We start from the raw sequence: 26,855 nt of genomic DNA, 5'->3' as shown, positions 1-26,855 counted from the left end.
ATTATTATTGATGAAGTTTGAGTTAATACTAAGTCAATAATGTTTTGTATCTCAAGGCTCACTGGTTTTAATCACTAATGTTTGTGCATTTAATAAAACACTTCCTTGGAATCACTCTAGGATCTAAAGGCAAACTGATCAACAAGGATTTTTGTTTTGTGTAGTTTTATCGCTATTCTGTATTATTTAGTTTTGCCTGTGGCCATAACAGTGAATAAACTATGATAAAACATTTGCACAAAATGTATCAAGAAAATGTATAAAAAAGCAAATAAGTAATTAAGCCCATTTTGAAATACTGTAATATTCAGATGTTTGCCCACTTGTCCGCCATCGCCCAGGAGGCTTCCTAAATTATAACCATGTATATATTTATATTTAAGGATAAACCCATCTATAATGAATTACATTATTATGTACACTGACCTGCTTCAAATGTGAATGAATATTTTGATTCCGAAACTGTCTGGAAACCCAAAAACACTGGTACAGTACATTGAACATATTTTAACCTAATACTGCAAAGCTTTTCTTCATTATATTTAAGAAAAAATTAAAATCAACCAAATGCACCCCACTCCCCTTTGGTACTGTACCTTTTGTATTTAAAATGGTTAGTGTGCTAGCACGCACAAGGTTGTGAAAATTTTCCCCATTTCTCATTATTTTGTTGTCTGTAGTCTACAGACAGAAGGAGAATCCATTACAATCTGACAAAACCTCTTTTTCGAAACACTCTTTTCACCTTAGGAAAGTGACATATTTGGAGGTAAACCAGCAGTTTTGTAAAAACCTTTGATGAATATGTAACCCGAAAAATTGCAAGATGTTTCTAGACCACTGACTGCACGTTTTTCTCAGAGGTCGTGCCAGGAGCAGTGACAGAGGCGGTGACCTTGTTCTGCAGAACTCCACCCGACGCCTTCTCACACGGGGACTTGAGTTTGTATTCGCGGTAGGCTCTCTGGATGACCTTAGCAGCCACTTCCTCCTGCTCTGGTTCAAGAGTGCTGCTTTCCAGCTTGTTCACCCTGAATTTCTCCTCCGAATTCGACTCGAATATCTTGGCGTCGTCCTCACATAAAGACTCGCTGCTCTCCTCTGTTGCAATGTTGAAGTTCTCCAGAATGACGACGATGTACATGTTGACCACCAGAAACAGGGATATCACTACGTAAGTGCAAAAGAAGATTATTCCCACAGCAGTATTCCCACAGTTACCCTTTACATCCGAGCCAGGATTATAAAAGTCCGGGTCACAGTCAGGAGGTCTGGTAATGATAGAGTTCATAAACCCGTCCCATCCAGCAGTTGTTGCAGTTATGAACAGACATATTAGACTGTTTCCGAAGGTCTCAAAATTGAACATGTCATCAATGACGGCAGATTTTTTTACATAGGCAAAGTTGTACATGCCACAAATGGAGAAGATGAACATGATCACAGAGAAGACGAGGCAGATGTTAACGACGGCAGGGAGGGACACCATCACGGAGCACAGGAGAGCTCGGATGCCTTTAGCAGGTCGGATCAGATGCAGAATGCGGCCAATTCTTGCAAGTCGGATGATATAGATAACCCGAGAAGACCCAAGGTACACCTCAAAGATGTCTGCTAAGAACATGCCTGAAAATGTAATAACTTAATGTAAACACATTAAGCTTAAATGTGTGGCGAACCACTATTTTAACTATTTTTGTTTTCATTCAGAAAAAAAAATTACACAGTAATTGTACTGAAGTTTCAAGAACTAAATTCTTAGTATTTAAAAAAATTGGTTTCATGTTGAATATTAACAGTATGTTCACATCTCCAATGCCAACAGCAGGTTTCATTACAAATAAACAAAACATACAGTTACATACAGTATTTGTTATATTCAATCTGATTGATGAGCTAATTTGATCAGTAAATCTCTCTCTCTTCTCTTAAAAAAAAAAAAAACTTTAATACTCACCCAAAATTGAAAGCAAAACCAGAATAAAATCAAAAATATTCCATCCAATGTGAAAGTAATACTTCCGCAGGGCGATGAGCTTAAACACACACTCTAAAGTGTAAATGACGTTAAAGATGAAGTCGATCATAAACAGGATAGTCTCCGTCTCGAAGCTCATGTCAACCGTCTCCACCATCAGGGCGACCATGTGCAGAAAGATCAAGCCCACCATCAGGATTTCGAACGACTCCTTTGTGACAATGTTGTAGATGAAGACTTGCAAACAATTCTGCAGGAAGTTCAGACATCAGATGTGAGGAAAAGAGATTTCAACATATCAAAATATTACAAACAGTGTTTTAATGTCAGATAGCGTTAGAGCATATTTACATGTGCGACCAGATATTTTGCTTAAGTGTTGCAGATATTATTGTTGGAGATGTTTATTTAACCATCATGTTGAGTACTGGACCTACCTTGGGGCGTGGAATCTGTTTCTGAGGTTTGTTACAGCCACGTTTTTTCAAAGCGTCACAATATTTCTTCTGGCTCTCTGTGATAAAAGGGTTTTTTCCTAAGTAATGAAAGATAAGAAGATAATTATTCTTTAAAGCATATTCTTCAATATTGTTTTAACTCATTTGACATGGTGATGAACACGCCTTACTTCATTCGTTATCATTTTCATATTATTATTATTATTATTCTACCATAGGCTGATTAAAGCTTGCTTATTATACAAGTATATTATTTACACTCAAGCTATATTTTTTTGACAGAGAATTAGATGACTTTGCTTATCTATTATTAATTATTAATATTAATATCATTCATTTCTCTCTTCTGATTGGTCAGATTAATTTATTCACACTTAATTGTTTTCAGGAGATGATTTACAGGGATTCTGCACTTTTAAAAATTAAAAAATAATTAAAAGGCATTCAAATTTGCCATTCAAAAAATGTATAATGTTAAAATAATGCCATCTTCTTGGGTGAGAATTTATTAGCATTTGATATTTATAACCATTCTTTATGAGTCTCTTTTGTGTCAGTAAGATCTGCTATTGGTTTACAGCTGCTATAACATTCTACCACATTTAAATGTAACTACAGTGCCATGAAAAAAGTTTTCGCCCCATTCCTGTTTTTTTTTTTTCCATATTTGTCACACGTAAATAATTTCATATTATCTAACTAATTTTAAAACTACACAAATGTAACTCAAGTAAATAGAAAATGTAGTTTTCAAATTATGATTTTATTTATTAAGGGGAAAAAAGCTGTCCAAACCTGCCTGGCAGTTCTATGTGAAAAAAAGTAATTGCCATAAAAATCTAATAACTGACTGTAACAACAACTGCAATCAAGAACTGGCAATGAGGCTTTCACATTTTGGCCCAATCCTCTTTGCAGAATTGTTTTAAGCCATATTGATGGGTTTAACCAGTTTCAAGTCATGCCACAGCATCTCAATCGAAATTTAAGTCCGGACTGATTTGTTTGATAATTTATAATTATTGTCACTGGAGTGAAGTACAAAAAGCAAAAAATAGAATGAAAAAGAGTAAAAGTAAAAAGTACACATGTTAAACTACAAGCAGAATGCTTGTAAGCTTTTCTGTCTGCCTTTTTCATTCTGCATTCTTTTTATTCTTATATTATGCACAGTTAATTAATTTTGTTTTACTTAATAATCGATTCTATCTTTTTTTTTTTTTGTTCAGTTGTCATCTTACTTTGTGTTAATGATACTTATCTTCAATTTTTGTTTCTTGAAGTTATCAATGATGATACCGATGAATAAGATGAGGGTAACGAAGGCCCCAAAGATGATGAAAAAAATAAAGTACTCGTACATGTAGAGGTTTGCCTCATATTGTGGCTGGTCCTCCACCTAGTTACAGAGGCAAAAGTAAAAAGTGAGTTAAAGGTAACACATCCATGGTACATAAACACTTTATACATTTAAATGTGGATGTTAAGTCAGATCATGTAAATAAGTTATATGTAATATGTAAATAGATGTAAATATCAGTTGCAGGGCTGAAAAAATGAGATAAAACCTTTTCAGTCATAGAACTTGTGTATTAATTCAATATTATTCATCAGGTTTTTGCAAGTACTTGAGGAAATATGTCCAGTGTTGTTCTGTTCCTCTGAACCTTACCATACGAGAATCAACAGCAGAATACATGATGTCCATCCAACCTTTAAATGTTGCCTGTGAGCCAACAAGAAATTAAAATTTATTATAAATAGTATATAATGCTATTCTGTAATCATACCTCCAATCCATCCATCCATCCATCCATCCATCCATCCATCCATTCTCTCTGGGCGGAGCTAAGGGTAGGACTGGAAAGGACGACCTACCATTTTCCATTAATGTTACTGACCATATTAACGGCATTGCTCAATGCATCTGCAGTCACCTACTTGCATAAACCACTTGAGGTTTAAGGCATTATTGACCCTAAAAAAAACATGCATATGTGTGTGTGTGTGTGTGTGTGTGTGTGTGTGTGTGAATGTTATAGGAAATCGGGGTGCACATTAGAAGATGTGCCTCCTCGAAAGCCACTGTGGAATTCAAATCCTGCATCCATTCATTCATCAGTCAAACCATTCAGTGATGTATGCAGTAGTATGGAAAACTAACCACTTGAAACAAGGCGAGGAAGCCCATGGCCACGTTATCGTAGTTGATCTTTATGTTCATCCATCGCACATCATCCATCGCATTGTTCTCATGAATCAGCTCTAAACATTCGGTTTTATTGTTCACCACATCAATTGTGAAAAACTCTTCAGAGGTTGTGTTAAAGCAATAGTGGAATTTTCCAGCAAACAGGTTTACGCCTATTATGCTAAAGATCAACCAGAAGATTATCCAGGCCACCATCACTTTAAACATGGAGGGAATGGCACCAACCAGGGCTTTAACCACCACCTGAGGAAGTTCACAAACATTCAAAACCACTTTTAAACCTAAATGAAAATGATATTATATAAATCATACTCAGTATTTAAAACCCACACTTTCTGTGTCCACTTCCTGGACCTGAAGTTTTCACCATGTAGATTATATGTAATGATATCTAATCCCACTATATGGTGTCACCCAGAGAAGCGTGGGATCCCTTTCCACTGAGTTTTCTCAATGTTTCTTCCTTGTGCCATGTTATGAAATTTTTATCTTCTATTTATTGCTAGACACTTCATTAGGCATCGAAATCTACAACCAAGTTTCTATATAGCTGATTTGTTTTATATATAATAATTTATCAAGGGACGAATAATGTACTTGCCCTCATTCCTTCAAATCTGGACAGGATGCGAAGAGGCCTCAGGGGTTTGATATGTTTGAATGCGGAGTAACCCAGAAAGTTCGACGTCATGCCGATCAGAAAGACCTGTGTGATAATTTTGCAATTTAATCATGTTGGTACATCAGATACATGAAAAATATTGCTGTTATTTTTTCTGTAAATTTTATACTTATATTTTTAATAAATATTATATTTATTCATATTTCTTATTCATATAATATTCCATAATGAGTAATTTTCTATCAGTAAATTTTAACTTGAGTAATTTTCTATCAGGATTTTAAAATGTAGGTGAACTATTACTAAAGTGGTACTTGGAAAACCAACATTATCCAAGAGATGCACATTAAGGAAGATTTGCTGCTTATGTTTTAATTAAACTTCACCACAAGGTCTTTGCCAATCATTAAGGAAATATAACTCCAATTAATTATGCTATAATGTCTTAAGACAATCTATAAAAAAAAATGCATATTAGGTTTTTCTTTGAAATGATGAACATAAAATACATACATTGACAATGAAGAAGTCCAGACAGCACCAAGCATTGGTGAAATAAGTCTTGAACCCATACGCAAACCATTTCAGGAGCATCTCAATGACAAAAATGTAGGTGAAGACCTGATCTGCATATTCAAGGATGATTTTAATGACCGTTCGCTGCTCCATGTAAATGTCTTCAAATGCCTTATAAGAGAAGAAGAAAACACAACATTTTCAGATCTTAAAGCTCTACCAGCTCATCAGAAATGTTTTTTAAGGATATCAATACTTTTCCCTTTAGCTCACCAAGGCAATGCTGCTGAGAAATATCATGAGTGTGATGAAGGCTTCGAAATAGCTGTGCTCCACAATGGCATAACAGATCTTACGGAAGTTCCACCATTTCTTTCCTTTGCCCTTGGTGATGTCCAAATTTAGGCATGGGCAGCATCTAATGCATTCTTTAATGCAGGTACCAGGATGTAAAGCATATGGACAAATTACACATTATAAATGATGTTAAAATGATCTCATTAAGTTTTCACTTCTATTACACAACTCTACTTTAGATCCAGTAAATCCAGTATAGTAATCAGTTAGTAGAAAGAAAACATTACATGATTAATTCTCATTTTACTTAAGGTTGTTTTCATTTAAAGACTCACTCTCTGAGCAGCAGTCCCCTGGGGTCATTTGATCTGTTTCATCATTTGAATCTGCCTTCTCCACCTCTGGAACTTTGTCTATAGTGCTGCAGCTGGAGAGGTCATTTTCTTCTTTCAGCTGTCCAAAAGAAGTGATAAAAAAGATATACTCATCAAAACATTTTCTCTGTGCTGTCTCAGGAATGCAGCATATGGAACAGGGTTAAACATATGGAAGCAATGTGGTTAGAAAAAAAAACATAATTTATAATGCTTGTTGAAGTTTTAACAAAAAAAAAATATATAAGCTATGTTCAGTGGTGAAAGAAAGAGCATTTCCCATGCACGCAATGCCCCAAGAATTCACTGGCTTGGGACTAAGCATCTGTTTGGCCATAAGAAAATAAATTCTTAGTAAGTCCAAATGGGAAAAGAGGCCCCAGTTTGCTAGGGAGCATTAGGATTGGACTTTTAAACAAATTAAAAGTTCATCTCTTTCTTTGGAGAGATAAGGTTTACTCTAAGATGTTTATTTAAAATTAATTGAAGAAGTCTCCAGTTTCATAGCTTTTAACACACTTCCTTTATATTGTACCTATTACTATCACATACATAATCAATTACTTTAAAAAGAACTCGTTTTCATGGTGCGCATTCCATCCATCCATCCATCTAGGACCCTCTCTAGTCCAACTAGGGAGGATGGAGGCCAATGGTGATCATTGTATTTATTCCCATTTGTCCAACATTAACACACTACGGGCAAATCTAGCCTAATCTAGATGTTTTTGGTCTTTGAGAGGAAACACACTAAGCACAGGGAGAACATGCAAACTCCATTCACATAGTCCCCGACATGGAAAGCAAACCCAGGACCCAAATGTAATTAAATGTAACTACGAACAGCTAAGAAGTACAGTAGGACTTGTAAATTTCAATTAGCATAAATAGTAATCAATGGCATATTGATGTGGTGCAAAGAATAAAATACTTTAGGACATGAAGGAGGATAATGGGAAGAGTGTTTGTACTGTATGAGTCTCAAGTAATGTGTTTCTGAAATGTCTGCATTTTAAAACAGCGTGTGTCAGGGAGGAAATCTGGGGGCGTTCAGGACCTAATTGATTATTATGTACTTATTAATATTTTCACAGTAGACATATAGACCGATCAGCACTAACATTAAAACCACTGACAAGTGATGTGAGTAACATTGATTATCTCATTACAAAGCTGATGTGTTGGGAGCAGGAAGAAGTTGCAAGAACAAAGATCTGAGCTAAGGATCTGGGCCAAATTGTGATTGTCTTGCTATAGACACGAGATCCAAAATGATCTCCAAAAGTGCAAATCTCTAAGCAGGGTGTTCCCAGAATGCTGTAGTAAGAACCTAATAAAAAAGGAAGGACAACATGGTCATGACCACCGAAGGCTCACTGCTGCTCATACTGTTGCTGCCACTCTGCTTTGATCCCACAGAAGAAATTGCTGAAAAAGTTAATGATTGCTGTAATAGAGAGTTGTGCTGATGATATGTGGTGTTCCCATTATGTCTGATCTGTGTATATACACCTTATTGAATCAATATTTAACAACTGGACCATTTTCTGCAGTGTCAAGTTGTGAAAAAATAAATAAATACTCACTTTCTTCTTTTCATCGATCTTCTCTTCATTCTCAGAAACAGTGTCATCAAGACAAGGGCTTTCAAAATCAGTCTCTCCTTTCGCGATTGGAACAAGAGTTATTTTAAGAGGATCATTAAGCTTTTTCAGCTCCACCTTTGTCTCGTCCTCTGCCCCATCCTTGTCCATGTAGTTCAAGCCTATTTTTTTCCCCTTTTTCTCATCTTCCCTTGATTTCCTGCCAAACAAATGACTTATGTGTGCCTTGACCCTGTTAATGCCCCTGCTGATTCTTGATCTGGCAATTTGCAGGTTGTTCACTTCACCATTGGATAATGCCAGATTGTCTCCACTGAAGGAGCTGAGCAGCAATGCCAGGAAGAGATTCAAAAGCTGTAGGAACCAAAAACACGTCTTTTACTCTTTATTTCTTTCTTCTAAAGCCTCCAGGCTCAGTAGAAAACAGATTAGTAGCACATTTTTGTCTTTTAAAAGAATGTACTGTATAACAACTTGATAAAAGAAATTATACTGTATATGTACTGTAGCTTTAAATAATCTGTTATAATTGGTCATTGACATTAACTGAGGACGATGACAATTAGCTCCTGGCTTGCAAAAGTGTTGAAAAGAATGAGTGGCACATCACAAGTTAATTGACTCAGCAAGACCTGGACTTTACAATTAAATGGATGCCACAATAAGTATACAGGCCTCAGTAGATTCTAGGAATAGAGATTCTAGAGCCACTTTTTGACACTATTAAAAATAAACAAATAAATAAATAAATAAATATAAATATTATATAATATTTTTAGACCATATAGGTTCATATCATGATGGGCTTTGCATTTGTACCACTGTAATAAAATTAGAAAATAATACCCACTCTGGCTGCTCATTATAAATACCTTCCTGCCTATACTGAGTCAAATGGATCTAGCCAACAAAACATTAGAACAAAAAAAAACTATGGGACTGAGATGAAACTTACCACCACTTTTCCAATTATAAGGACCATCATGTAGAAGGTAATGCACATGGTAGGGTTTGCAACCTCCATGCAGTCCCACATGGTTTCAATCCACTCACCACACAGGATCCGAAACACAATTAGGAATGAATGGAAAAAGTCTGTCATGTGCCAGCGTGGAAGTCCACAGTCCGCCGCAATTTTACAAACACAGTCCTTGTAGTTTTCCCCAAACAGTTGCATGCCCGCCACAGCAAAGATGAAGACGATGATGGCCAGGAGGAAGCTCAGGCTCCTCAGGGCACCCAGAGCATTACCAATGATCATAAACACGAAGTTCAGGGTAGACCATGGCTTTCCCAACTTACAGATACGCATCTGCATTAAACATAAGCCACAATATTACCTTCAATAGAACTGTCAAGACATACAGTTTAATAAGAATTAATAATGAACCTTGAGATGAAAGAAACACTGCAATGTTTGGATAATAAATATAAACAGCTATATTATATTATATTACATTACATTACATTACATTACATTACATTATATTATATTATATTATATTATATTATATTACATATCAAGAGAAGAGTTTTTACCTATTATTTCACATTTACTATTAAAACACATGGTCCACTTGAGATTTTTTTAATGTTTGCTCTATGATTCACGTCACTTCCTATCCACTCTCATAATTCATAAGGTTCCTATGATTAAAAATGTTTATACTTCTCATATGTGTACAATCATCCATCATCCACCATCCATCTAGGAACCTTTGTAGTACAACTAGTCCAATGGTGAGCATTGTATTTATTCTCATTTGTACGACTGTGATAGGACTCACGCATGTACTGTATTCACACACTATGGCCAATTTGGAAACTCCAATTAGCCTAATCTGCATGTCTTTGGACTGTGGAAGGAAACCAGAGAACCCGGAGGAACGCACCAAGCATGGGGAGAACATGCAAACTCCATGCACACAGACCCAATGCTGGAATCGAACCCAGGACCTAGAGGTGTAACATTTTAGAATTGGTTTGTTTTAATATATATATCACTTTTTGTAGTGAAGGAAGGTAAATTTATCTTGAGATGAAACCCATAATTTTGCCATATTCTCCACTCCCCTCCCATGGTTGCACATGTTGAAGTCCTTCCAGATGTTTTGTGTTACAGGGTTGAGGAGGCAATTGTAACATGACTTATATGTCTTTTCTTTCTTTCAGTGGGGGTGTGTGTGCGTGTGAATGTCCATAACCCAAAGTTGACCTAATGTTTTGTACAGACTCTTGTCTCTGGTTTTGTGTGTCAACCCTGGGAGAGGTCCAAACCATAAGTTCTTTATCAAACGCCTCTGCTTTCAGAGCACATCCTGCTATCATTCTATTCCCATGACTTAAGAACACAAAAAGCCCCGTTAGTGGATTGTATAATCATGTGCTGAGGCAGATGGTTACTCAAAAAAAAAAAAAAAGAAAAAAAAAAAAGAAAAGCTAATACTAATACACAGTAATCAACTAATCACCCTAGGTCACGCATACAGTAGGGACAAAAAGAATGTAAATCATGACATGTAGTGTATCTTTGCTCAGAGCCATTGATCGCATATGCATTTAAATAAAATGTATAAATCTATGACTGCTCACCTTCTAAGTGTGTGTTATTTATTTTTTATTTTATTATTATATTTTTTTTCAATGGAAGAGAAAAGATAAATGGTTTTCCTATTTTTTATAGATAAAAATCTGAAAAGTGTGGTGTGCATATGTATTCAGTCCCCTTCACTCCGATACCCCTAACTAAATTCCAGTGAAACCAATTGCTTTCAGAAGTCACCTCATTAGTAAATAGAGTCCACCTGGGTGTAATTTAATTTCAGTATAAATACAGCTGTTCTGTGAAGCCCTAAGAGGTTTCTTAGAGAACATTAGTGAACAAAAAGCATCAGAAAGCCCAAGGAACACACCAGACAGGTGCATTTGAATAAAATGTCGGGGATAAAGTTGAGGAAAAGTTTAAAGCAGGATGAGGTTATAAAATAATATTCCAAGCTTTGAACATATCACAGAGCACTGTTCAATCCATCGTCTGAAAATGTAAAGAGTATTGCACAACTGAAAACCTACAAAGATATGGCCGTTCATCTAAACTGACAGGCCTGGTCAAGGAGAGCATTAATCAGAGAAGCAGCCAAGAGGTCCAGGGTAACTCTGGAGGAGCTTCAGAGATCCACAGCTCAGGTGGGACAATCTGTCCACAGGACAATTACTAGTCATGCACTCAACAAATCTGTCCTTCATGGAAGTGTATGGCAAGAAGAAAGACATTTTTTAAAGAAAGAAAGCCATAAGAAGTCCTGTTTGCAATTTGCGACAAGCCATGTGTGGGATGTTGATCAGATGAAAACCAAAATTTACTTTTTTGGCCCAAATGCGAAATGCTATGTGTGGCAGAACACTAAGACTGTGCATGGTGGGGATAGTTTTTCTTATTCTGCATATTATATGCTGTATATGCTGCTATTCTGTCTCTTGGCCGTCCTGCACCTACATCACTTACCCTTTAACAGCCGGTCTCACTCATATAACCTGCCACTGCATCACTCATTCTGTCCCAGTTCAGGTCTCACTAATGGAGTATGTCTCTGGATCATTCACCCTTCCCCAGTGTCTTAGTTCTGGCCCTGCACTGTTTTATTGACACTAGTGTTAATGTCTGTCCACATTCCGCTGCCTCTTCTCATCCCTGGGTCCTCTATTACCCAACATGCTGCAATCATGATCTTTCACATTTAATCCTGCTCATGTGACCCATACTGCCCCAATATTATTTATCGTGTGTCCTTACCCTGCATCTGTTTACATGCAGTTTCTAGTAAGTGTGTACACATACTTACAACTCGGAAGACGCGGAGCACAGACAGTCCTTCTACATCAGCCAAGAAGAGTTCCAAAAGGCCGGTAATCACAATAAAGCTGTCAAACCTATTCCATCCAGCCTTGAAGTAGTGGTATGGGTCCATGGCTATGATTTTAAGGATCATCTCCAATGTATAGATGCCTAGGAACACCTAGGAATAAATGTTTATAACTTAGTGATTTTGATTAAGCACAATTTGGAAAATGCAAGTAGAAATATCATATTCATCATTTAGGTTTGTATTTAGTGTCTTACCAAATTCCCAAGAGCTACGACATCATTTAATTCTACAGTCATTGGATATTGTTCAAGGGCCAAAAACACAACGTTTAGTATGACGCAGATAGTGATGCCCAAGTCCACAAAAGGATCCATCACAATGAAGTAAAGCCATTTTTTAAATCTGACCCAGGGTGTACAGCAGTTCCACTTTAGGAAAATGTCTGCAAATTTGTACCAGCAAGGTGAGCATCGTCTCTTCAACTCTTCTGATTCTGAAAACATAATTTTTTATTGTATTGCATTACATACAATACTGCATCATGTCCTGCTCTGTTTGATTCATTGCCCTGCTCTACCTGAATTATGCCCTGTTCTGTCCCATCAATGCCCTCTCCTGTCCCAGCAATACCATGACCTGCACAGCGATGCCACATTTCCCTGAACCTAACCCTAAAAATCATCTTTGATGCCGTTGTGCAACCTCTCGTTTCCTGACAAAATATGTATACTATTGTAGTTGAATATTATATTAAATCTGTTGATGCACTTTTTAATATTAATGAACAAACTACAGTAATTACATCACCTTCTAGTGCTTGGCTTTCAGCATTCACTGCATTGACTTTATGTTGTGCTTACCAGGTACTTCATTTAGGTCCATAGTTCCTTTGGATCCATTTGATTCAGCAACCTCCCTAGACTTTAGACCCAGCAAAAAACAAATTGAATTAGAGTCAAATTGAACTGTAACCCCTTTCCAACACAGAAGCTACACAATGACTATGAACCAAGCGCTAATACTAGATCCACTTTATATTATTATTTTTATTTTCTTATGCAGCAACCAATAACATGCACACTACAAATTCCATTGTGCATGTCAAGGTAAAGTTCTTTAATCATAAATTACTAACCATAAACATCTTGTCAGCTGTAAACTGACAATGTAAATGTTTCTTAGTGCAAGTTTCCCTTGGTTAGGGGAACGGTGAATGAAATGAATGACATCATGATGGCTCATGCTTGCCTCAGAGTGCTTTTTGAGTTGCTCCATGATCTTGACATACGCCTTCTTTTTCCTTTTAGCTTCAGCTATAGTCGCTTCGTTCTTCTCTGCACATGCCATTGCCACCACAGCCAAAATCATACTGATCAGGTAGAAAGACACTGCAAACATAATGACCATGAAGAAGATCAGGTAGGTCTTCCCTGCTGACCGGAGAGTCTGGAATAGGCATTGGAAAAATGAAGTCTTTAATGTGATTTCCTTTCTCATTGCTTTTTTTGTAACTCATCTATTTTCATATTAATTTGTAGTCATTTTATTGCATACTGTTTTATTCATCAGGATGTATTTATATTTACATTATTTCAATGCTTACTTAAATACCTGCACAGCTTCATTAGTGAAGCATGACAATGCAACAATAAAAAAAGATGAGCAGACTAGGGTGTGTGCATATTAGAATGGAAAAAAATGTGGATGTACAAACCAGCTGGAACAAGTTTTCCCAGAAGTCCTGTGTCATGAGTCGGAAGAGGGCGAGAAAGGACCAACCAAAGGTGTCATAATTGGTGTATCCATAATTTGGATTCCTTCCTGCTTTCATACAAATGTATCCCTCAGGACATCTCCTGTCAATATAACAAGCAAAAGCTTAGTTATACACAAAGGTCGCCATAGTTGTACATACAGTAGTAGTACTTTATTCACAAAGGAATTGTTCAAAAGTATTTTTTTTATTTCTGCATATTTTGTCACACTTGATGATTGAGATCATCAAACAAATTTAAATATTAAACAAAGATAACCCTAATCAATACAAAATGCAGTTTTTTAAATATCATTCTCATTTATTAAAGATAAAGCTATCGAAAACTACCTGGCACTATGTGAAAAAATAATTGCCCCAAATGCTTTTTAAAAAGCTGAGGTAAATTTCACTTTCCACACCCATGCCTGGTTACTGCCAGAGCCGTTGAATCAAGAAACCACTTAAACAGAACATGTCTGACAAAATGAAGTGCGTTGAAAGATCTCAAAAGCAACATGAAGTAAAGAAATTCAAGATCTGATAAATAAAAAAAAAGGGATAGACATGCAGCAGTCTGGAATAAAAAAAAGTCTTTAAGTTTTTGCAGCAGCCTAGTCAAAGTCCCGACCTAAATCCGATTGAGATCCTAAATCAGGCTGTTTTAGATCGGGCCAAAATTTATCCACAGAGATGTAAAAGACTCATTGCCAGTTATCAAATGTTTGATTGCAGTTGTTGCTACCAAGGATGGGAGAAGTTAGTTTGATCTTTGTGTAATATTAAAAGATGATTTCCATCATTTAAATGTGATGAAGATATACATTTTTATAATATATAAATGTTTTATTTTAGATTTTAAAAAATTCAGTAGTGTTTGAGAGATACATATATTACAGAAATATGTCACAGAGTTACTGCTAAAGTGAACTGGAATGTTAAGAAAAGCTGATAGCATGTTGATGATTTGTTGTCACTACTCTTTTGAATGGCATGATGGATGGATGGATGGATGGATGGATGGATGGATGGATAGATAGATAGATAGATAGATAGATAGATAGATAGATAGATAGATAGATAGATAGATTTAGACTACCACACTTTTGTTTCCATAAGTTAATTATTATGAATAATTACAAAATATGAGCAATTTACAGTATTAACCAGTGAAACAGAATATGTATCTGACCAACCTACCCAGAATCTGAGCTGTTTCCACAAAGCAGTGGGTCTATGTGATCACGCAAATAGTAGTAATTCGCTGAAAAACAAAGAACTAAAAATCAGGATGATATTGTTTGGCCTAAAAAAAAATATATACATCTAATATTTCATAGGACAGTGTTTCACTTTTATTATGTCATGCATTCACTATGGCGGTGTTTTGACAACATATTAAAGATTAATCCCAGAGGGAAATTGCTTAAATGTCAAATTCATTGTCAAAATATTAATTTATGCCCAGAGGGCAGAAGTCTTGTGTAAGTGGTGAATGTGAAAATGATTCCTCGACAGTCCTCAAATCACTATTTTACCAAGCCATACACAAAATGAGGTTGGTAGAAATTTTAAGGAGCAGCAAATGTTAAACTCTGTAGTTCAGTTACATTGATCGTTGCGGAATTCTTCAAAGTCGAAAGTGCTGTTTGTATCTGCAGTATCGTTGGAGCTTGCTGGAGGCCACAGCACACATTTATGGCGCAGATTTCCCATGAACAGCTGCATGCTCAAGAGGGCGAAAACGCTGAGACAGAAGACGATCAGGATTACGACGTCTCCCACCTTCTTCACGGACTGAACCACTGAACCAACGGCGTTTTTTATACCTGCAGTGGACACACATGCATTCTGACCGTCATACCACTGCTACCAACAATGGCATTTTTCCTCATACCCTCTGAAAACTTTAGCTTTACCTCTGACCCTTACAAAGTCCTGACACTGGAGACTCTTCTTATGAATGTTAAACAGAAAGCAATATCAACAGTTAGGCATGTTTTCTTGCAAGTTATTTTTATTATAAAAACATTAACCTATCAGAATGAACAAAAAGATGATTAATACATAGCTAAGATTCTCAGATTTGAGATGTAAACTGTGCTTTGGTAATCACTTTGCTAATCAAAATGTGCTTAAAAAAGGATTTTTTAATGATAGCGTTCGTCATGTGATGTAGTCCAGAACACACCTGGAGTTATAGTGAATACTTTCAGGACACGAATCACACGCAAGGGGTTCAAAAATGAGACTTTTCCAATCTCTGCAAAGACTGTGATGTACCTGCAGACACAAAGGAATTCTAATTAATTGATCGAAACCTTTAGTTTATAGGAGCCTATAAGGAGGGGGTGTCTGAACAAGCCTCACTAATATCTAACTATCTAATGCCGTAGAGATAAATGTAATCATGACTGCTTTTGTTTTATGTAATTACTGTGACAAAAGTATAGAATATATAAATGCTGTCAGAACATTTAATAAGATAATTGCATGAATCGGTAAAACATGAAGCATGTTCCTAAGAAAGTGGACAGTAAGGGTTAAAAGATAGAAACAAAAAAGAAAAGACAGGAAAAAAGCACTAGAGTGTGCACCTGCACTCTGTGTGTGTTATTATTATTATTATTATTATTATTATTATCAATAATAATAATAATAATAATAATAATAATAATAAAATAGATTTTTTTAATTAAGCTGTTTCAGTAGCATGCATCACTCCTCATACTCACGCCATGATGACCACAATAAAATCCACCCAATTCCATGGATCTCGAAGGTACGTGAAGTGTCCAATACAGAACCCTCTGGACAAGACTTTAATTAGAGCCTCAAATGTGTAGATACCTATGAAGACATACCTGAAACACACACAAACGTACACACACACACACACACACACACACACACACACACACACACATACATTTTTATGTAAACAGCATTATACAGTATAATATGCATTTTTTTAAATAATGTATGTAATATAATAATATGTAAGGCTTGTTACAGTTCTTGTTCAGACTCACTCCATAATATTCCCCCACTGTGGCATACGGTTTATCGTCAGGAAAAAACAGTTCAACAGGATTGTTAGCATGATGAATATGCTGAACAATTTACTGAAAAGTCAAGGAGCAGTATGTGTGTGTCTGTGTGTGTGTGTGTGCAATTCAAAATAATTAAACTTAATTTAAAATATTTTATATCAATCACAGACAAACACTAATATCACTCATACAGTAGCGTTTTATGGTCTTGTTCATGCATATTGAGTCGTTATATTGATCAGCATAGGATGGAAAAGCAGAGTAACCTCATCGTGCTAAAAGGAGTCAAGCGTTTAATTTGACTGAAAGTCTGGGTTGTAGAGATGTTAAATAACAACATTGAAATGCTGATGTTTATATAAAAAACAGTTGATAATGTAAATGTGAACTATGCCTCAATCCTATCAACTTTCACAAAACTTACAGAAAAGAATACATATTTTTAAGATGCAGAAACCTGGAAAAGGCCACAAAGGCATATCTAAAAAGTATTTTTCAGTTCTCAGTAAAACAAAGGGTGTACAATTATGGGAAATAACAACAAAAACAACAAAAGATATGCTGAAAAGATTAATGTTAAGGGAAGAACACCAGGAAGGAAACCACTGCAAACAAACGCAGACAAAAACCTTATCACAACTCTGAAGAAGAAAGGAGCATCATGGACATGGACACAATGGAATGTTGATGGAGAAATGACTCCAAAATCACTGCATACAGTATGAAGACATTTTAGAGAAGAATGTCAGTGTACTGTAACTACTGTATGTATGATCTTAAGTTTAATAAAGTTTTGATGAGAATAAAAAACAAAATCTAATAAAGAAGTCAAGAAGACAATTTAGAATCCTGATTTAAGATTTTGTGGCATGTTGTGAGGAGGGACAGTTAAATAAATAAATACATGAATAAATTAATAAACTTTTTTGTAGTAAGAAACAGTGCAACATTTTTTCTCATCATTGTGCCACAAGGTTACTATCTATGGTGTCTAAGGGTCTACACTCTACAAGTCATTAAAGTTACTTACTTTTTCCAGCCTATACAATAAAAGACAAACTGTTTAAGTGTTGTTCTTTTGGGCAGATTTGTTTTTTTACACTGTCTGAAAGTGTGACATAAAAAAAAAGATAATTTTAGATTATTTTAAAAGATTATTGTACAAATAACTAGTTACTTACATAAGACTGTGATTTACAAAGCATTTTTTGTGCAACTGTTTATTTGCACAGTGAGATCTGTGTGTAAATCATTTACAAATGAAGAGAGATCTGGATTACAACATCAGTGATATTAAGCAACCCACTTTAGTAATATTCCATCTGGTTCTCCCAGCTCAACTCCATCAAGATCAATTTATGGAGAATGCGCCTTTAAGAATTCTTTGAATCCAGGCATGTGAAATGAAACATACCAATTTAATGGTAAAAGTATGTTCTACTTAGATTTTAACATTTAAAAAGTATATAGCAATCAACACTTAGCTACTTTTATTACTGATGAAAAAATTGGGTCAAAAATGGCAAAAAAGTTAGACTTTATTACTTATAAAGTTAGGCTAACTATTTTAGCATATTCTTATGGTACTGACACCAATATAGATCTTAAAAAAGCATGATAATAGTCATTGATTAGTAAACGTCTCATAGATATATAATTATCAATTATCTAATCTTCTTGTTTTTTCAGCTGCTCCCATCATGGGGCAAGCGTAACACTGGATACCCTACTTGACACAAGTCTCCCATTCCATCTTGGGATTGGTACTTACAGTAGGATGCCCTTCATCCAGTGGTTGGGTATTGAGGCCAGGCCTTCCACAATCAAGCAGCCTACCACCAAGCCACCAATGCCCAATTGTTTAATTATTTAACAATTAGAAGTTATTTCACTAATAATATTTTCCTAAGCAAACAGGACTTTATAAACCCCAAAGGATATGAGTGTAAGTGTATCCGGATGGCGACCCTTCGGATGGGGTTAAGGGGACTGAGAATGTAACAGGCTGGATCCACATTGAACCTATTGATTGTATTTCCTTTGCTGATCACATTGAAAGTCTGCAAAACACAAAAATAATTAACCAAATAAAATGCTTTGACATTATCAGCATTTAATTGTTGCAATTGAAATGATCACATATTGGAGAAAACACAGTAATATTCTGTAAACATGTGTTTTAGTTTTTACCATAAAAACTGACTACGCCTCAACATCTGGTTATGGTTATGTTTGGAGGAAATGTGTTCTAAAGTTAGTTCCTTTGGGAAAACTAAATATGGGAAGAGTTCTATGGCCCAAGGCAAAGGGCTTCATGAAACAAATGTTCAGATGTTAAGTTAGTTCATAAGTTAATGATGAAGTAAACATAAATTTGGCTTTATTTTACTGCTTTAAGGAACTTTTTTTTTTTTTTTTACTAGGACCAACTGAAGAGGAGGAAATTTAAAACCAGTATACATAAAGGAGCCAGGACTGACTTTCTTGGACCTGTAGTAGGGATCGAGCTCTTCCAGGGGGATGTTAAGGAGCTCAGGTGGAGGGTCTCCATAGATAAAAGGTAAAGATTTTCCAGCTTCCAGGTCTTTGGACGGTTTGGACAGTTCCTCATCAGGGATCTCTTTCTTGTGCACCCGTTCAGCATCGTTCTTGGTCTTGAGGTGCTCACAATCAGCAAGGGACTCCGGTGTGAAACGGCGGAACACATCGGTCCCTGCCGGGGGGAGCAAAGACACCATCTTCACATTCTGTTGGACAAGAGAGGAAACCACTTCGGGCTCTCTTAGCAACGCCCTATAGTGAGAGAGAGAAAGAGAGAGAGAGAGAGAGAGAGAGCACAGAGGTTAATTTGAGTTTTTTTAAATGTTTTTTATTAGCATTTTGTAATTTGCATCTAAACCACAGAAATTGAGACTAAAACTTACTTTTTATTAATTCAGTAGTAAGAGCTCAATTGCACTTCAACCTTTAGTCTTTTTCATAATTGTTTACATGGAAATGTTTTTTTTTTTAAAAATCTAACATTTATGGAAGGAATCTCCAATGTCAAAATATTGTAACAGTCAGAGGTAGAGCTGTAGCTTTCAGCTTTCTGATATGTGCAGAACGAAGGAGTGTATTTTTTTTTTTACAGTTTTTCAGTAACACGTCATTCTGTTTTTTTCTTAACGGTGGGAAAACAACTGTTCGTGCAGCTCCCTAATTGACAATAACAGAAGAATCCAAGACCACTGCGGTGATCAGACTCTAAGCAGCAGTAAAACAAATGTTGCAAACTTTAAAAAAAAAAATCTGTATGGACCATGAAATACGGCTGAGGTTCTGGCTGAGGTGGCCCATTGCTGTCGTTCTCGAATTAGAGAATCTGAAGCCTGATTCTGGAAAATCAACAGACAACCTGCCACCAACTTGTTGTAGAGACACATCTGTCTGTGGGAACTGTACACAATCAATCAGCAACACCTTATTACACAACTCAGCTAGGAATTATTGCCACATCCCCCATACAGTCCTGTCCTCACTCCAAGACATTTTTATATGTTTGGGCCATTAATGAAGTTCCTGGGAGACCAGCATTTCAGATGTGAAGTCAACAGTGCCAGTCAAAAGTTTAAACACAAGTTAGGATTTACTTTCTACAATACAGAATAATGTTTATATGTTATTGCAAAACCCATCAAGCATCATGATGACTATTACAACTATTTCTCATGAAGACCATCCCAGGAAAGCAAGACCAAGAGTTACTGCTACAGGGGAGAAGTTAATTTAAAAGTTCCAGCCTCAGACCAGAGTCAGGCAAGATGGCCAGGTTGATTAATATTTCCACCCCATTTTTTTTATTTCATTCATGTTTCTTAATTCATGTTTAACATAAATAAAACATAAAATAAAGGTAGATGTAGCCTAGCATATTTGTAAGTTGTATGTCAGTTGTGTAATTGTCAGTAATGCATGTTTCTGTGTTTATTGTTACCTTTGAAATGAAAAAGACATAATATACACATACAGTACACACCAACAATACTACATGAATATGCTTCTGAGAACAAAAGGGGTAAGATGATCATGGGCTTGTTGTCAAATGCAAGTTTGTCCAGGTTGAACAACTAACAGTTTTCACATTTTATAACATTTGTAGGCATAGATATGATGTTAGTCAGCAATAATATCATAGGAGTTGTCCTTTATCCAACAGGGGGAGCTTTTTGTACGGGATAAATGAAATATTCTTTAGTGTAGGCATCCTGCCCCACTTATATTACCAGTCAAAAGTTTGGACACACCTTCTAAGTCCATGGTGTTTTCTGATTTTCATTTCTTTCACCCTGTAAAACAATACTAGAGGCGTTTATCCAAAATACACAATAATCTCCTTTGAACAGTTGATATTGAGATGTATCTGCTACTTCTGCTCTGTAAATCCTTCATAACGCCTCTAATCTGAGGTGCTGGTTGTTAATTAGTGATTTCTCAGGCTGGTGACTCTAAATTAACGTCTCCTCTGCAGCAGAGGTAAGTTTTGGTCTTGCTTTCCTGTGAAGGTCTTCATGAGAGACAGTTTCATCATGGTGCTTAATGGGTTTTGGAAATGCACTTGACACAATACTGTTCCTACAAGAACTGTTCCAGAAAGTTTACCTTCATGTCCTAATAAATCCCTTAGGAGTGGGCGGACCCGCCGGTGGGTACACTTGCATTTTTTTCTGGTAAACGTAAAATAACTTAAAAGCTCAATTTTTTTTATCATATACATAAGTGTAGTACAACATTTGAATCTGTAAAGGGTCTCCTTTTATTAATGTACACTTACAATATTTACAAAACATTGTGCTTTTGTAAAATGAATAAAATAAACAGGGTGCGCTTTCAGCCGTCTCAGTCTTCGTGGAAATATTTTTGAAACGCGTCACTAAAATGAACTGAAACCCAGCAATTACTTCACACCCCTATATCTATAGAAAGCATAAAGGGTCTACTTTTAAATGATGCATGTCGCATCAAAAACAAACATTCTCAGTTCATGTAATCCGTATAAATCCAAGGGGAGGTACAAATTTTTTTGTCGCACTTTATTACCTGATAATGACCTGAGGCAGGACATGGCCACATGCTATTCACAGGGAAGCAGTCTGGGTACTCTACATACAAGGCCACGCCCTCATTAAGTGCCCTCACACAAACACACACACACACAGATTCAGGGAGTTTTCTTTGTGTTTGGAAGATGGCATTAGAGATGAGAAAATCGGGTTCTTTAACAGATTTGACTCCTGAATCATTCACTAAACGGATCTGGGTCTCTTCAGTCCTTTAAGTCACTTGAGTCAGTAGAGATTCAACGAATTAATAAAATAATAAATATATCAGCTGTATTTTACATTTACATTTACATTTAGGCATTTGGCAGACGCTTTTATCCAGAGCGACTTGCAAAAAGTGCTTTAAAGTTTACATCATTGGATACATACTTACACTGGGTTAACTAGGTTAATAACTAAGTGCCATTAGTCCAACACAACAGGGAAGAGTTTTTTTTTTTTTTTAATGGGTTAGAAACAGATATGCTATCGAGTATACTGTAGTTAGTTTTTAAAGTTTTAGATAGTTAAAAAAATAAAGTTCAGGTGGTAAAGCTGGGGTTTGAACTTGATTTGTGTACATTGCGCTAAAGCATCACACCGTTAGCATCTCACTATTCTAATCAAGTTGTGTTGTGTTGGATGTGATACAAATTCCAGAGCCGTTTTTTTTATCCCAGTTTGTCAGGATACACATCTACATCACACTAACATGTAACAAATATGTTGGGTGCTAATAAAATTAAATTATAGAGCACTATGTCTAACCACACACTATTGTAAAAGTGAAACAGCGGTGCTCAACAAATCTTCAGAATCCACTGAATCCTTGGACTCATGAACACACACTGTTTCACTACGCGCTACGAGTCTGCCAGATCCGCCGAGTCTCCCGGTTCAAATGAATCAAACAAATCAGAACCCACTTTTTTGAGTCTTTCAGGTTTCTGACCTGCATAAAGTTTTATAAACAACTCAGTCATCCACTTGTTCCTAGAGTTACTAGCTAACAACTACTGAGAACAAGTGAATTGTATAATTATCAGTTTGTATTGATGTATGTTGTTGTTAACAACAAGATAATTCAGTACTTAACTGATCCAAGTAAAGAAAGAAAAGGATTTGTGATTCGTGATTCGTGAGTCATATAAAGGATCAGGTTATTTAACGCAGATGAATCCGTATTCGCTCATCTCTAGATGGCATGCACTGTATAGCTGAGGAAGCTTTCAGAATGTTCTGGACAGTGGGAGGAGTTTACCTTTTCCTCCTTTTACTCATAACAACCAGGAGCATTTTGAAAAGTGAATAGATAGAGCAGAGGATATTCAAGCAAGCTGTTATGACAATGGGCAAATTATAATGTCTTATATAACTCTTAATCAGATAATATAAAACTAATATTGTTTTATTTTTCCCCATTTCCTCTAGCTTTTCTAGTTCATATGAAACATTGTTTTTCAATGTCACTTAGATACAGTAGTTAAGGGTAGCATGCTAACATGCTATCTTGTGTAGCTTAGCACAAACATGTTATTTTCCGGTGGCTATCTAGTTCCCTATGGAGTTTACAGATGTTTGTAAATGTTTTAATGTATTTCACCTTTAGATCATCGTTGCTAATATACATATATGTGGCTCAGTTCTTATGTTTAGCTTGTATTTACAAATATCTGCTTAGGTGTAAATGTTTAAAATGTGTTTAACATGTGTGCAAAGCATGTCCAGTGTTTGCTAATGTCCCAGTCTAAATGTTTGAGATGCACAACATGGTCTATTGCCTATCCACAAATACAGAGTTGCACAACAGATGTATACACACTTTCACAGTTGTTATCTATGCTAGGGCTGTAACAACGAATCGATAAAAATGTAAGTCCTAAAAATGTAAGATAAAAATGTAAGTCGCTCTGGATAAGAGCGTCTGCCAAATGCCCGAATGTAAATGTAAATGTAAAAATCGATACAAATAGATTACTAAAAGCGTTGGCAACGAATTTTATGATCGATTTGATTGATTTGAATCGAGCAATTTGATTATTAAAAAAAAAAAAACACACACTCCGTTGAGTGCGGAGCAGAGTGAACACACTCGGTCTTGCGCACTAATGCTAGCAGAGTTCTGCGCCTCATAGACAGGGCGGAGCAAAAAAAAACAAAAAAAACAAGTGGAGGTAGAGTAAGGATACATGGCGGAGGCTGCTGGGTCTTAGTGCGCAAAAAAACAAAAGCAAGTCTCATTAGAGACGTTAAAAATCCATGTTCTCTCTCTGCTTAAGGCGTAGCCTGCCTTTTGGCTGCTGTATGTGTGTGTGTGTGTGTGTGCGCGCATCATTGGACACCATGCCTCACACACACACACACATAGACCCCTCCTACTTTTATCTTTACAGACACTAGTGATCGGAAGTTTGAATCATTTACGTACTCGGTTCTTTGAATCTCGTTCATCAAAATGAACAAATCCTTTCTTGTGTCATTTAGTTTTTTTTAAACAGAAATAAATAAAAATGTTGCGTTTTCAATAAAAATACCCCCAATACGTCTACATACACAACTTTTGGTTATAGTTCCAGTTATGGAAATATTACAATGCAGCTAAGGACATATTATATTAAGCAGAATGAGCAGCTCATCTCTTATATCTTCCAGTCTGAGTCGTTTGTTCTTTTGAATCTATTGCACCACATAGCGTCTATGGGAGTCATCTGACAAAGAAACAAATGACTTGCGACTTGAAAACTCATTGCTAAGAATCGTTCAAAACTGTTTCCCTTTGTACTGCACTTATAGCGTCTATGGTAGTCACGTGTGAAAAGAACGAATGACTCAGGACTCAAACACTCACTAGCAGAATCGTCCAGCACTGTTTCCTGTATATTTTGCCATGCGCATGCGCGCCCAGTAGAAAATGAACGAATCATTCTTCTGAGTCATGTTAAAGATTTGTTCAAAAAGAACGAATTGTTCATAAAAGACCCATCACTAACACACTCTTTCTCTCTGCTCTACACAAAAACACTGCTCTGTCGTGATTCTTTTCAAAGGTAAAGGGCAGGTCAATTTGTTTTATTTTTACTTTACAGCAGTGATTCCGTTAGTGTTTTTAAAAATTTAATGTTTTTGAATATGAACTCGCTTCCGGGAATGAATTATGCTCGTAATCCAAGTTTCCAGTGTATATATTAGACAGATGTAATAACATTAATGTAAATACATGACTTTGTTTTTGTAAGTCTATTTTTATTTTATTTTATTTATTATTATTATAACAGCTCAGGGAGCAACATGTTTGTGCACTTTCTAAAGATTTCAGTTCTGTTTTTAAATAAAAGGATGGAAATAAATGCTTCTCTTGTATTTTGTCTTTTTGTCCGATTAATCTAAAAAAAATAATCGACAGATTAATCGATTATTAAAATAATTGTTAGTTGCAGCCCTAACCTATGCTCTTGTTTAAAATTTTTGTTTTCTCTAAAGATGTCAGTAGTCGCACCATCATTGCTGCTGTTATGTGACCATCAGAAGAGTGGTATATGTTTTTCATGTTGAAGTGTGTATAATTTCTTTGGGCCTCTTTATATACAGTAATTTATACATTAAAAAAATTATATGTGTGTGAAATTTGACATAAAAATATGTGCATCCCTTCCCATCTATTGCACATCTGCTTACTTTTAACAATATAGACTAACAATTTTACACGTTTTATTTACCTTGAAAAAGATTTTTGCAAGGGAATCCTGAGTTATTCTGAATAAACAATGAAGACAGAAATATTTTTTTTGTCCTCTAATTATTTTCTTGTAGCCCTGCTCTCTCTCTGTCACATACCTGACTGAAAGGCTCATTATGCAGGTCTTTGTCTTCTCTGCTGTGAACTACAGAATTACTCATGATCATTCTCTCACATATGGTCTTTCAAAACAACATGTGTCTTGGAAAATTAAAAAAAAAGATATTGTTGTTGTGAATAAGTGAGCTGGATGATTGTCGCATGATTTTTAAGTTAAAACTCCAAACTACAAGATCCAGTTTACAAAAGTCTTGTACAAATGTTATGAATGTGGCCATATTTAAGTGATTTATTTTGTGTTCTTGTTTTTAATAACCACAAATAAGTGTAATTTTCCTCAAAGTCCAAACTTTTACATACAAGCTGCTCACATATTACTGTAGCTCATATACAGTTTACATATACAGTGTAATCAGACTTTAGACATTTATAGGTTTATACTGTAAGTCACTAAAAAAATATACAAATGTCAGGCCATGTCAGAACTTCATTAGGAAGTTGCAGACGTCCTCCTGCAGACTGTTGGTGTTGTTGCTTAATTACCTAATGTCATATGTGTCATTAAATTTTTTCAGCATTGTTCTAGAATAAAAACAATAAATACAAACTTCTGCCCAAACTTTTTAGATAGATAGATAGATAGATACAGTAGATAGATAGATAGATAGATAGATAGATAGATAGATAGATAGATAGATAGATAGATAGATAGATAGATAGATAGATAGATAGATAGGCATCAGATGCTCAGAGAGAGAGGGATTACTGTAACATTGCTGATTACAACAACATTGTCTATAAATTAGCATCTCACTTACAGTTGTCGAGGCCATAGTTTCAGATTTTCAGCTTCCTTCAGGTGTGCTGCCTGATTCCTGAGCCACACCTCCATGAGTGAGACCTTTCGCTTTTTAGACATACTTGCTGCCCAGTTGCCGTGAAACACTCTGCACGGATGAGAAAGTTGTGTCCAACACACACTCTTAGCCTGCCAATTTTTTTTTTTTTTTTACTTCCAACCCCCCTTACAAAGTCTGTAAACTGTCCAGAGTACAATAACTCTATTGGTCCTTTTTTCCAGTTCTTTTCTTCTTTTTTTTCTTTCTTTCTGAGAAGTGCACTATTGGGGAGTGCAGTGTTCCATCTGGTGCTCCAGGCTCAGAAAGGATGTGAAGGATTTTTAGCTCATTATGGAAGTTTCACAGACTTTACCTTAGATATATTTTATTCTTCTCTCAGTGCTAA

General features: G+C 35.9%; 1 protein-coding gene across 1 annotated transcript; it reads right to left on the bottom strand.

Moving 5' to 3' along the window:
* On the bottom strand, positions 1 to 26,709 carry LOC128515820 (sodium channel protein type 4 subunit alpha B-like). Its single transcript, XM_053490024.1, has 25 exons — positions 26,429 to 26,709; positions 19,214 to 19,526; positions 18,675 to 18,793; positions 16,713 to 16,802; positions 16,416 to 16,544; positions 15,872 to 15,963; positions 15,291 to 15,509; positions 14,881 to 14,944; positions 13,642 to 13,783; positions 13,176 to 13,373; positions 12,788 to 12,848; positions 12,182 to 12,420; positions 11,904 to 12,077; positions 9,017 to 9,373; positions 8,044 to 8,415; positions 6,419 to 6,536; positions 6,060 to 6,214; positions 5,784 to 5,957; positions 5,250 to 5,354; positions 4,601 to 4,891; positions 4,109 to 4,162; positions 3,694 to 3,835; positions 2,416 to 2,513; positions 1,958 to 2,228; positions 1 to 1,626 (listed from the first exon to the last, which is right to left on the bottom strand). Exons 1-25 carry the CDS (start codon positions 26,527 to 26,529, stop codon positions 833 to 835), a joined length of 4,872 nt encoding a protein of 1,623 aa, XP_053345999.1. The 5' UTR covers positions 26,530 to 26,709; the 3' UTR covers positions 1 to 832.
* Positions 26,710 to 26,855: the final 146 nt, after the last annotated feature.

This window comes from Clarias gariepinus, chromosome 28 (genome assembly GCF_024256425.1).
Source record: "Clarias gariepinus isolate MV-2021 ecotype Netherlands chromosome 28, CGAR_prim_01v2, whole genome shotgun sequence".
Taxonomy (NCBI): Eukaryota; Metazoa; Chordata; class Actinopteri; order Siluriformes; family Clariidae; genus Clarias; species Clarias gariepinus.
The sequence above is the reverse complement of the archived record's forward strand: the minus strand, read 5'-3'. Positions and strand labels throughout refer to the sequence as shown.

Coding starts and splice junctions, on each gene's coding strand:
- LOC128515820 (XM_053490024.1), bottom strand. CDS start 26,529: ATGTCTAAAAAGCGAAAGGTCTCACTCATGGAGGTGTGGCTCAGGAAT. Junction 5,958..6,059: donor TTCTCAGCAGCATTGCCTTG/GTGAGCTAAAGG, acceptor TTCTCTTATAAG/GCATTTGAAGACATTTACAT. Junction 2,229..2,415: donor AACAGATTCCACGCCCCAAG/GTAGGTCCAGTA, acceptor AACTTCCTGCAG/AATTGTTTGCAAGTCTTCAT.